Below are 13,515 nucleotides of genomic sequence, written 5' to 3'. Positions count from 1 at the left end.
TCTCTCTCTTATTCCCTCTCTCTGTACCTATCTCTCTCTCTGTACCTATCTCTCTCTTATTCCCTCTCTCTGTACCTATCTCTCTCTGTACCTATCTCTCTCTTATTCCCTCTCTCTGTACCTATCTCTCTCTTATTCCCTCTCTCTGTACCTATCTCTCTCTCTGTACCTATCTCTCTCTTATTCCCTCTCTCTGTACCTATCTCTCTCTTATTCCCTCTCTCTGTACCTATCTCTCTCTCTGTACCTATCTCTCTCTTATTCCCTCTCTCTGTACCTATCTCTCTCTGTACCTATCTCTCTCTTATTCCCTCTCTCTGTACCTATCTCTCTCTCTACCTATTTCTCTCACCCCTCTCTCTGTACCTATCTCTCCCTCTCTGTACCCATCTCTCTCACCCCTTCTCACACTCCACCTCAATCTACACATTCCCCTATCTCTGTCTCCCGGTCTCTCCTTTTCCAGGTGTAAATGTGTGAGGGCTGATATTTAAATGTGTTTGTGTGATGTATGATATTTACCCAATAAAGGGCTGAATTAGAATTGTCTCTCTGTCCCTCTCCCAGGCGGTGTATCTGGACCAGTTGCTGTCCTGTGTGGATGTTCTGTTGTCTGTGTGTGAGAAGGACTGTTGCTCGGTCAGTCTACAGCTGTTACAGGTGCTGGTTACTGTCCAGAGCCTCTCCACTGAGCCACAGCTCACTGACAAGGTAAGATGTGCTCACATACACACATACAGTACATGGACACACACACGTATGTCTACACATCCATACATCAAACCCCAGCTCACTGCCCAGGTAAGACACACACACACACACACCCACATACACACAGCCTCACCCAGTGGCTCTAACGAGCAATCCCATTATCCTCTCTGTCTTCCAGTCAGGCCTCCCCTCCCCTGTGGGCTCAACGTTTATACCCATCCACCTCTCCTGTGTAACTACTCTTCTCCTTCTCTGCTCTGACATGTGGTGATCTAGAATGTTTAACACTCTCTTCCATCCCCCTCCTCCTTGTTTATTACAGCTGTGAGTATGTTTTGTATAGTGGGCCAGAGAAGCTATTTGAAGAATGTAAGTGTTAGTCCTGGTTCAAAGTGGGCACAGTGGAACTCGACAGTCTACTGTAATTACCCATTTAGTCAGAAATTGCACCTTTGGAGTGGAACTAGTTTAAACCGCTGCCGAGGGTGAAAGGAGGCGGTTTTGAGAGAGCGAGAGAATCAGCCCCAGCGCCATCTTTCCTCACGCCTACTGCCATTACATGCCATGCGAGCGCCATCCTGCCGCGAAGGACACTCATCGTCCGGGTAACTTGACCCAGAATAAAAGTTAACAACAAAGAGAAGAGGCAGAGGAAACAGAACAGACTGTAAAAGCCCTGTGTTACGTCTTAGTTTAGTCTGTCTGTTTGGACTGAGGAGAGGAGCGGGAAGTGGAGTTGCACTCTGGCCAACGGATGAATGACTGACCACTCAGTGGCCTTCTATGTCTGACTGTCTGTGTGTCTGTCTGCAGAAACAGTGTCCTGTTTGGAACTGGGAGGAAGAATAGGGACAGGGACATGTATAGAAGGGGGAGGGAGGGAGAGCATGGCCTGGGACATGTAGAGAAGGAGGAAGGAGGGAGGGAGAGCATGGCCTGGGACATGTAGAGAAGGAGGGAGGGAGAGCATGGCATGGGACATGTAGAGAAGGAGGGAGGGAGAGCATGGCCTGGGACATTCCTGGACGTTGTTCCACCTCCCAGGGGGAATGGCAACGCCAGTTTTCCCAGAAAATGATCTTCCAGTCAGGGTTTGTGGGGGGGGGTTGTTTGCTCCCTTCGCAGGGGGTTAACACTATTGACTCAAGACGACAGTCAATCAGACAGTGTCCATCCCCGCCTCCCCTCAAGGGGACCATAACGCGCCCCTCGAGGTCACTTCCTCTGTCCTGAAGAGACAACACTATGCTCACGCTCCTTTCTCTCACTCTGCTCATTTCCTCTCCGTTGATGTTGATTGTGACTATGGGATGTAATGCTTCCTGTTTGTTATCTGTATGGGTACATGTGTTAGTGTTTGCATCCGAGTGGTTTGATGTATAAGACTAAGAGCATGTGAAGCACATTGTTTCCAGCGTTTTTGAAGAGTTATTATTTTCATGGTAAAGTTACTGTTCATACTTCTGTTTCCAGATGTAATCTAAACTTGCATCACAGCCATTAACATTTGAATGGAATGTGTTGATCACTTTCTCTCACCTTCCCTTCCTGTTTCTCTCTCTGTCTCTCTCTCCTCTCTGTCACTCTCTCCTCTCTGTCTCTCTCTCCTCTCCGTCTCTCTCTCCATCTCCATCTCTCTCTCCATCTCTCCATCTCGCTCTCTGTCTCTCTCCCCATCTCTCTCCTCTCTGTCTCTCTCTCCTCTCTGTCTCTCTCTCCTCTCCATCTCTCTCTCCATCTCTCCATCTCGCTCTCTGTCTCTCTCCCCATCTCTCTCCTCTCCGTCTCTCTCTCTCTCCTCTCTGTCTCTCTCTTTGTCTCTCTCCATCTCTCTCTCTCTCTCTCTGTCTCTCTCCATCTCTCTCTCTCCATCTCTCTCTGTCTCTCTCCATCTCTCTCTGTCTCTCTCCTCTCCATCTCTCTCTCCATCTCTCTCTCCATCTCTCTCTCTCCTCTCTCTCTCTCTCTCTCCTCTCTCTCTCTCTCTCCTCTCAGGCAGAGCAGAGCGTAGTGTCTCTGTGTAAGGTCCAGGGTCTGGCTATAGTAGCTGACCTCTACAGGCAGCACATGGATCAGCTGCTCCAGTGGCTCTCAGCCTCTCAGAAGACCTGGACCAGCTACTCCCCCCAGAGACTGCAGCTCCAGGTCATCGCCACCCAATCAGGTGAGACTATAGGTCAGGCTTCTCCAAGCCTGTTCCTGGAGAGCCTACCCTCCTGTAGGTTTTAAATCCAACTCCACTTGTAACTAACCTGATTCAACTGATCAGATAGATATTCATTCAAATCAGGTGTGTTAGATTAGGGTTGGAGAGAACCTACAGGAACAGGGTTGGAGAGCTCTGCTATAGGTCATCTCTGGCCAGTCATGTGAGACTATAGCCACATCGCTGGCCAATCAGGTGAGCATATAGCCACATTGCTGGCCAATCAGGTGAGAATACAGGTCAATTATGTCCAATCAGAAGACCAATCTGTAACCAACCCATTACTGTCCAAACAGTCATATCTGGCCAATCAGGTGAGACTAAAACCACATTATTGTCAGAATCATGTGAGACCAAAGGCAGAGAGGAAGAGGCGAAGCAAGAGGTTTTACTCCTCCCAAAATCTGTCCACGAAAATAAGCCTAAGAAGGGAAGAGTTTTTGGTCAATGGGAGAGTGTTAGAATTGCTCATTTGCTACGTGAGGCTTATTCGATCAAATGAAGTTTCGGGAACGGTTAGGTTGTTCCGAATTTACTGATATAAGTGGACACACGTTGCATTTACCCAACTTTGAAAAAAATTACTTTATATTGGAGTTGTTCCTGTTGTCATAGGGAGAGGACTCATCATGGATATAACCCGTTTTAGTGTGGATATTGCCATTGAGGGCTTCCACCATTTTAAAGTCCACAATTGAGTGGGGATTCCTATGATTTTGGAGCAATCAGCCAATGAAGAATAAGAAAATGGACTACTTTAAAAGGGAAATGGCTTCAATGGTGCTGCCCTTGCGGTCACAGACTCTATAATGGCACAGATACAAAGATGAGTCATCTATTTCTATGGTCTGTTGTTCACATGCATATCTGCCCTCTCATTGGCTAGAATGGTTCCACCTGATCTCGCCGCCTCCACCCTGACTTTCATATTTGAGGACATGTATTTCTACTGTTAGTGCGGGTCACTTGACTATCTTGTCAATATAGTATACAATATTTGCTCCATGTCATCGCTGGCCAGTCAGGTGAGACTATAGTCAAGCTATTACCTCTATGTTGTTTCCCCACCACTCCAATACCAGTTATAGAGTGGATATTGTCATTGAAGACAACCCTTCATTCCATACCAGCCAAATAGCCACCAGTCAATTTAAATACATTCATTAGGCCCTAATCTATGGATTTCACATGACTGGGAATACAGATATACATCTGTTAGTCACATATACCAACAAAACAAAAAGAAGGGGCGTGAATCAGAAAACCAGTCAGTATCTGGTGTGACCACCATTTGCCTCATGCAGTGCGACACATCTCCTTCACATAGAGTTGATCAGGCTGTTGATTGTGGCCTGTGGAATGTTGTCCCACTCCTCTACAATGGCTGTGTGATGTTGCTGCACCTGTCAGGAGGCTGGAATATCTTGGCAAAGGAGAAATGCTCACTAACAGGAATGGAAACAAATGTTGGTATGTCCGTTCTATTCACTTTATTTCTACGCTGTCATCTACCCTTAAGACCTGTATGACTCTGAGACAAGTCAAAGACCTTTGACTCAAGTCCCCTTTAGAAACACTCACACAGACAGAAAGCCACTTGCCTGGCTACCCAAACTCCTTGCACCGGCAAAACATCACACCCATGGATGTTAGTTTCTTCTTCGCAATGCGTCTGTATCTGAGTACCTCCTCTACGATTTGTAGAATGGAAATCCATTCTAGACGGTCTGATTGGACCCAGAAACCGATGGTTTGGGCCAGAGCCAGAACAAAAATGTGTAAAGCGGCACTTTTAAAAATGTGTCATTGGCTTTGATACTCTGATGGTTAGAGATGATCCAATCGCTGATGACTTGGTTTTGTACAACACCCCGCACTTTGATGTCACTACAAACGACTTCAATGATGGCAGTCTGACTGAAGTATGTAGTGAATGATAGCAGCAGAATAATTCAGTTTGAGGCATCTGGCAAGTCAGAAACATAACCTGCCATTATCCAGCTACACACAGACAGCTTGTCATTAGAGCCAAGTTAGCTTAGTGACTAGGATAACCCCCCCCACACACTCTGTCTCAGTCCAGGTTAGGGAGGGTTACAGGGCTCTGAACCTCACTTTACGCATTACTTTACCCCTATCCCCCATAATCCTCCGACATTAGCACCTCCGACACACGTTCTTTCATCCCGGATCGCTCTCTCTCTCTCTCTCTCAATTCAATTTCAATTCAAGGGGCTTTATTGGCATGGGAAACATGTTAACATTGCCAAAGCAAGTGAGGTAGATAATATACAAAAGTGAAATCAACAATAAAATTAACAGTAAACATTATACATACCGAAGTTTCAAAACAATAAAGACATTACAAATGTCATATTATATATATATATATATATATATATATATATACACAGTGCCTTGCGAAAGTATTCGGCCCCCTTGAACTTTGCGACCTTTTGCCACATTTCAGGCTTCAAACATAAAGATATAAAACTGTATTTTTTTGTGAAGAATCAACAACAAGTGGGACACAATCATGAAGTGGAACGACATTTATTGGATATTTCAAACTTTTTTAACAAATCAAAAACTGAAAAATTGGGCGTGCAAAATTATTCAGCCCCTTTACTTTCAGTGCAGCAAACTCTCTCCAGAAGTTCAGTGAGGATCTCTGAATGATCCAATGTTGACCTAAATGACTAATGATGATAAATACAATCCACCTGTGTGTAATCAAGTCTCCGTATAAATGCACCTGCACTGTGATAGTCTCAGAGGTCCGTTAAAAGCGCAGAGAGCATCATGAAGAACAAGGAACACACCAGGCAGGTCCGATATATGTAACAATGTACAAATGGTTAGAGTACACAAGGGCAAATAAATAAGCATAAACATGGGTTGTATTTACAATGGTGTTTGTTCTTCACTGGCTGCCCTTTTCTTGTGGTAACAGGTCACAAATCTTGCTGCTGTGATGGCACACTGTGGTATTTCACCCAGTAGATATGGGAGTTTATGAAAATTGGGTTTGTTTTTGAAATTCTTTGTGGATCTGTGTAATCTGAGGGAAATATGTGTCTCTAATATGGTCATACATTGGGCAGGAGGTTAGGAAGTGCAGCTCAGTTTCCACCTCATTTTGTGGGCAGTGTGCACATAGCCTGTCTTCTCTTGAGAGCCAGGTCTGTCTACGGCGGCCTTTCTCAATAGCAAGGCTATGCTCACTAAGTATGTACATAGTCAAAGCTTTCCTTAAGTATGGGTCAGTCACAGTGGACAGGTATTCTGCCACTGTGTACTCTCTGTTTAGGGTCAGTCACAGTGGTCAGGTATTCTGCCACTGTGTACTCTCTGTTTAGGGTCAGTCACAGTGGTCAGGTATTCTGCCACTGTGTACTCTCTGTTTAGGGTCAGTCACAGTGGTCAGGTATTCTGCCACTGTGTACTCTCTGTTTAGGGTCAGTCACAGTGGTCAGGTATTCTGCCACTGTGTACTCTCTGTTTAGGGTCAGTCACAGTGGTCAGGTATTCTGCCACTGTGTACTCTCTGTTTAGGGTCAGTCACAGTGGTCAGGTATTCTGCCACTGTGTACTCTCTGTTTAGGGTCAGTCACAGTGTACTCTCTGTTTAGGGTCAGTCACAGTGGTCAGGTATTCTGCCACTGTGTACTCTCTGTTTAGGGTCAGTCACAGTGGACAGGTATTCTGCCACTGTGTACTCTCTGTTTAGGGTCAGTCACAGTGGTCAGGTATTCTGCCACTGTGTACTCTCTGTTTAGGGTCAGTCACAGTGGTCAGGTATTCTGCCACTGTGTACTCTCTGTTTAGGGTCAGTCACAGTGGTCAGGTATTCTGCCACTGTGTACTCTCTGTTTAGGGTCAGTCACAGTGGACAGGTATTCTGCCACTGTGTACTCTCTGTTTAGGGTCAGTCACAGTGGTCAGGTATTCTGCCACTGTGTACTCTCTGTTTAGGGTCAGTCACAGTGGACAGGTATTCTGCCACTGTGTACTCTCTGTTTAGGGTCAGTCACAGTGGTCAGGTATTCTGCCACTGTGTACTCTCTGTTTAGGGTCAGTCACAGTGGTCAGGTATTCTGCCACTGTGTACTCTCTGTTTAGGCTCAGTCACAGTGGCTGACCACTGTGTACTCTGTTTAGGGCCAAACAGCATTCTAGTTTACTCTGTTTTTTTGTTAATTACTTGACACATTGGAAATAATTATCTTTTTGTTTTCTCATGATTTGGTTGGGTCTAATTGTGTTGCTGGGGCTCTGTAGGGTGTGTTTGTGTTTGTGATCAGAGCCCCAGGACCAGCTTGCTTAGGGGACTCTTCTCCAGGTTCATCTCTCTGTAGGTGATGGCTTTGTTATGGAAGGTTTGGGAATCGCTTCCTTTTAGGTGGTTGTAGAATCCAACGGCTCTTTTCTGGATTTTGATAATTACTGGGTATCGGCCTAATTCTGCTCTGCATGCATTATTTGGTGTTCTACGTTGTACACGGAGGATATTTTTGCAGAATTCTGCATGCAGAGTCTCAATTTGGTGTTTGTCCCATTTTGTGAAATCTTGGTTGGTGAGCGGACCCCAGACCTCACAACCATAAAGGGCAATGGGCTCTATGACTGATTCAAGTATTTTTAGCCAGATCCTAATTGGTATGTTGAATTTTATGTTCCTTTTGATGGCATAGAATGCCCTTCTTGCCTTGTCTCTCTCTCTCTGTGTCTCTCTCTCTGTCTCTCTGTCTGTCTGTCTCTCTCTCTCTGTCTCTCGCTCTCTCTGTCTGTCTCTCTCTCTCTCTCCTACTCTCCCTCCCTCTCTCTGTCTGTCTCTCTCTCTCTCCTACTCTCTCTGTCTCCTACTCTCTCTCTCTGTCTCTCGCTCTCTCTGTCTGTCTCTCTCTCTCCTACTCTCCCTCTCTCTGTCTGTCTCGCTCTCTCTCTCTCCTACTCTCTCTCTCTCTCCTACTCTCTCTCTCTCTCTCTACTCTCTCTCTCTCTCTCTCTGACTCTCTGTTTCTCTCTCTGTGTCTCTCTCTCTCTCTCCGTTTCTCTCTCTCTCTGTTTCTCTCTCTCTCTGTTTCTCTCTCTCTGTCTCTCTCTCTCTCTCTGTCTGTCTCTCTCTCTCTCTCTCCTACTCGCTCTCTCTCTCTGTCTCTCTGTTTCTCTATCTCTCTCTGTCTCTCTCGCTCTCTCTGTTTCTCTCTCTCTGTTTCTCTCTCTCTCTCTCTCTCTCTCTGTCTCTCTCTCGCTCTCTCTGTCTGTCTCTCTCTCTCTCTCCTACTCGCTCTCTCTCTCTCTGTCTCTCTCTGTTTCTCTCTCTCTCTCTGTCTCTCTCTCGCTCTCTCTGTTTCTCTCTCTCTCCGTTTCTCTCTCTCTCTCTCTCTCTCTCTCTCTCTCTCTGTCTCTCTCTCTCTCTCTGTCTCCGTCTCTCTCTCTCTCACACACCACACACATGCACTCCAGACCTATACACTCTTAGAAAAAAGGGTTCTTTGGCTGTCCCCATGTAGAACCCACTATGGAATTGTTTCTACATGGAACCCAAAACGGAACCCTTTTAGGTTTGTCTGTATAATTCTAATAATAGAGAAGTTATTTTTGTTCTTTAGTTTTATAGTTGTACTGTTATTCATGCTTAATCAGGACCAATAGATTTCCACAGATATTTATCAGATGATAGTAACAGGATGTACTGAACAGGTATTTATCAGATGATAGTAACAGGATGTACTGAACAGGTATTTATCAGATGATAGTAACAGGATGTACTGAACAGGTATTTATCAGATGATAGTAACAGGATGTACTGAACAGGTATTTGAGGTTTCTGCTCTGATTGTATGAGAACAGCAATGAACAGCTGTAGTATGTCCTCTAGTCCCCTAAGCCTCCAGTCATAACTGACCAGTCCATTCTAAGCTTACGGTCAGACCTCCCCCAGTCTTTGTGTGGTTATTTTTAAAATACTCCCTACAAAGCCCCTCGCCATTCCGGGGTTAACTTTTCACCTTTCTGGCCACTATGCCAAAGCATTCTGGGAATATGGGCCTGGGAGCCAATGGAAAGACATGCTATAGATTATAGCATCTATTAGTGGATGTTTGAGATCTGAGAATATCCCATTCTCTTAGTCATAGTCTGGTCTCACATTCTGACTGCTGTTTGTCAGACATAAACTTTGTCCTCCCATTTCCTCTTCACACTGGCATTGCTCCTCTTTTCCGTGTGTGTGTGGATCCCTGCGTTCCTGTATGTGTTTGTCCGTAAATGTCCCTGCGTTTTTCTGTGTGTCTCTGCATGCACGTGTGTGTGAGTGTGTGTGTGTGTGTGTCCTTCACTGTCTCTGGTCTGGCACCCTCTGGCCCTGTAAAAATAAATCCCCTCTGTGTCTGTGTGTGCCTACACCACACCACACACTGCCAGGTGAGCAGGGCAGGACACTGTGGTCAACTGGCTGTGTACTAGGGATCATTTTAGAGGAATCCATCCTAGCTGACCCTCTCATTTCAGCAGTGAGTTAGTGTGAAGAGGCCTTGAGATGTCTGCTCTGGTCTGACACCTTCACCCTGTTTGTGGCACCGTTTTGATTCGCACATTCCTGCTGCGTGACATCTTTCCATTTTGTGTCCTCTCTCTCTATATCTCTCTCTCTCTATATATATATATATATATCTATATCTCTTCTCTCTCTCTCTCTGTCTCTGTCTGTATCTCTCTCTCTATATATATATATCTCTCTCTCCTTACCCTCCATTGCCTTGTTCTCTCTCTCTCTCCCTCTCTTTATCTGCTTCTTGGGGGAAGTCCGTTCTACTGGCCAGCCGCTGCCCTCATCATCACAGGATATCCTCTGTCTTGTCTCTACAGCGTGTCATACACACACACACATAGTCAGACAGACACTTGGTTAGTGTGTGTGTGTGAGCTGGGAATACTTTCACTGTGAATTTCCCATCCAGTGACTGACCCAGCCTGGTAACACGACTTACCGCAACACACACACACACACTCAAGCAATTCACACACAAAAGCTCCTTTAACTCATGTCTCATTTCCTTGTTGCTGTGTGTCACAGTCTAGTCAGTCCTTGGAACTTTCCCTGTCTGACTGAGTAGTGGTCAGTGGTCAGTAGTACTAATAATAGGACTTCTATTCTTCTGTGTGTGTTGCGTGTGTGTTCAGGCCCAGTCATTGGAGAGTTCCTGCCCTTGCTAATGCCCCTTCTGCAGAACTGTCTGGACCCAGAGAGAGACCCTGAGATGAGACTACACATCTTCACCATGCTGTCCAAACTGCTGCTGGACGCTACACACACACTGGACTCCCAGGGGTGAGTTCTGAATACACACACACACACACACACAACCAGCCGGTCCCATTTGAATCCCTCCCCCTTGGCCCTAACCCTTCAAAGTTTACATGTCTGTAAGGTTGAAGCAACACTGCTTAAATACCTCTCCAGGCATGCTAACATGGGGGGGTCCAAAAGGAGGGATAGGGAGTGATTTGGGACCGGCTGATACACACGGACTCCCACACACACACACACATACAGACTCCCACACATACAGACTCCCACACACACACAGACTCCCACACACACACACACACACACACACAGACTCCCCACACACACAGACTCCCACACACACAGACTCCCACACACACACAGACTCCCACACACACACACACACAGACTCCCACACACACACACACAGGCTGCCAAACACAAACTGACGCAAGGACACATGCATGCACGTAAATTCACATACTGTACACACACACACACACATGCATGCACATACACACACAAACCTGTGTCCACCACACAGACATAAAAAATGCATGATAAACACCTAGCTCCTACAGCTAAGTCGCAGAGTGAAAACAGGAAGTACCTCTGGTTTCCTGACATGCCACAATACAGGTAAAGGAGAGGTGAAAGTTCAGTAATGGTCTTAGATACACACAGTTAAAGCCAGGCTGGACCGGTATAGCCCAGGTTGACTTTCCACAGGCTCGTTAGCGCAGGCTGACCTAAACCTGTCACGTTTGTTTTCATTTCTCCAAACTGCCCTGAACGTGATGTGTTTCTCCCCAGACGTTATTAGCAGATTTAGCACAGCTCATGTTTTTCCAACTTCCCCTCATTAACTGTAGAATTAGCAGCCCAGCGACACGGGACCCTCGTCAACAGACGTAGTTGTCAATGATGTATTATGTACAGCAAGTCTATGGTAGCTGTCCCATCTCAGGCTCTGCAGACTGCAGTGGGTCTGTTTATTCTCTATGAGGCTTGGGCTATATAGAGTCTATGGCTACTATAGGAGATTGGTCATAATAGGAAAAACCATGGTGTAATTTCCACTAGTAATGGAGGGGACATGCCCCCCCTACCCCTACTTTTGACTGTTTATATTTCTCATTACAAGGCTGAATTTAGAATTCATAGAAGCCATAGCCCAAATGTGTTGAAATGAGCTTTACTTGGCCTAAATTGTCCTCCCCCGTCTCACTAATCTGGATGGAATCTACTACCACAGGCATCTTGTTACATCTGGGACCTACCAACATGAAACATACCTAGCAATATGCCTCTGATGGGGGGAGGGGTGTATTTTGGTTTGATCTATCCGTCCTCAGTGAGTTAGTAACGCCAGGTCTCATCACCACCCCAGAGTGATCTTTCAATACTGTTAAGAGGGATGGAGCGTTGAGACTAACTGAATGATGGGAAGAATGAATGACAGAATTAAACTTGTATTGCCCTGAAGAGGATTTGATTTACACATCATGAGCCACATTGTAAACAGACACATGCAACTAAATCACCTGTGGGGAGGCTACCTGTCACCCACGCATTCCACATTACATTCAGTCAAATCCAGACCAGGATATTAGCAGACAATAACATGAAAGACTCCTCATGGGGTCCCTGAATATCTCTGTTATCTCCGCCTCTCCAAGCCATTTCCACATAGTCCGTTTCCCTTCCCCTCCAGCGCCTCTCTAATCTTGGGGAATGCATTAAGTTAAGCCGGGGCCTTGTGGTCTGTGGTCTCTGCTGTGGCTCCTGTGGTCGGAGCAACAGATGTCCCCGTCACTCAGTGGGGTAACTCGTCAGCGTGGTCCCCAAGGGTCGACCGTGACTGCCCGGGGTGCAGCGCGTGTCACCGTGGATGTGTATATAATGTCTAGGGTCATGTCGAGGTCAATCTGGGTAGTTATTATGGTGTGGAACCCTTTTAGTCAAGCTGGCCAAAGGAGTTGGTAGAAGCAGACTGACACCCAGGCTAGAAGTCAGACATTAAGACATTAGCATTGTGAACTCCAAGCTCCAGAGGTGAGTGATAGGCTACATCCAGCCCATAAAGGTAACAAGCAGAGCCTCTGTCCTCCTCCAACTCTCTCTTCCTCTCACAGGCCACCTATGCGGTTTAGTGTTGACTTGTGCCTTTAACCCAGGGCACCTTGGTAGTTAAGTCATCATAGGAAGATTAGTAGTGAGTGATTATACAGTATACAGTATACAGTATAGCAACTTTCATCTAAGGGCACCAGGTCTTCTGGAAGTTTATACTATGAAGAATTCATATTGACATATAGGGTTGGAAGCATGAGTTTTTACTCACCAATGTGATGTGTGGTCAAAGACTTAGTAAGTTAGTTGTAGTCATGATCTGGTTACCTATAAGTACAAACATATTTATTAAATATTTATTCACTTAATTCTGGAGATCTTCTCATCTACCCACAATGCACTATTTTTCAACGGCATTTGGAGGATCTACTCTGTGCTACAGAGTTTATATTCCAGCTCGGTTAGCCACTAGCCACTAACGTTAGCCACTAGCCACTAACGTTAGCCACTAGCCACTAACGTTAGCCACTAGCCACTAGCCCTTCACTGACATGCACATGCAGCAATTGAGCCACTGCAGCAATGCACTGACACCCACATGCCCATGCAGCAATGCTACTGACATGGGGCACCCCATGCAGCAATGCCACAAAGTCCCATGTGAATGCTCTTCACTGACAGGGCACGTGTCCCATGGACATGGGGCACGTGTCCCATGCAGCAATGCTCTTCACTGACATGGGGCACGTGTCCCATGCAGCAATGCTCTTCACTGACATCGGGCACGTGTCCCATGCAGCAATGCTCTTCACTGACATGGGACACGTGCAGTCGTGCTCTTCACTGACATGGGGCACGTGCAGTCGTGCTCTTCACTGACATGGGGCACGTGTCCCATGCAGCAATGCTCTTCACTGACATGGGGCACGTGTCCCATGCAGCAATGCTCTTCACTGACATGGGGCACGTGTCCCATGCAGCAATGCTCTTCACTGACATGGGGCACGTGTCCCATGCAGCAATGCTCTTCACTGACATGGGGCACGTGTCCCATGCAGCAATGCTCTTCACTGACATGGGGCACGTGTCCCATGCAGCAATGCTCTTCACTGACATGGGGCACGTGTCCCATGCAGCAATGCACGGGGCACGTGTCCCATGCAGCAATGCTCTTCACTGACATGGGGCACCCATGTCCCATGCAGCAATGCAGCAATGCTTTCACTGACAT

At 46.4% G+C, this 13,515-nt stretch overlaps 1 protein-coding gene across 1 annotated transcript in view; it reads left to right on the top strand.

Annotated features, from left to right (window-relative positions):
* The window catches only part of LOC112241083 (dynein axonemal assembly factor 5), a 76,628-nt gene that overhangs the window by 40,092 nt on the left and 23,021 nt on the right, over positions 1-13,515 (top strand). Inside the window, exons 7-9 of the mRNA XM_042318315.1 lie at positions 568-711; positions 2,707-2,875; positions 10,106-10,253. Of these exons, the coding sequence (XP_042174249.1) occupies positions 568-711; positions 2,707-2,875; positions 10,106-10,253 (461 nt within the window). The remainder of the gene's footprint in view (positions 1-567; positions 712-2,706; positions 2,876-10,105; positions 10,254-13,515) is intronic.

This window comes from Oncorhynchus tshawytscha, unplaced genomic scaffold (genome assembly GCF_018296145.1).
Source record: "Oncorhynchus tshawytscha isolate Ot180627B unplaced genomic scaffold, Otsh_v2.0 Un_scaffold_2590_pilon_pilon, whole genome shotgun sequence".
Classification (NCBI taxonomy): domain Eukaryota; kingdom Metazoa; phylum Chordata; class Actinopteri; order Salmoniformes; family Salmonidae; genus Oncorhynchus; species Oncorhynchus tshawytscha.
Note: the sequence above shows the minus strand (reverse complement) of the source record. Positions and strands in the feature narration are given on the sequence as shown.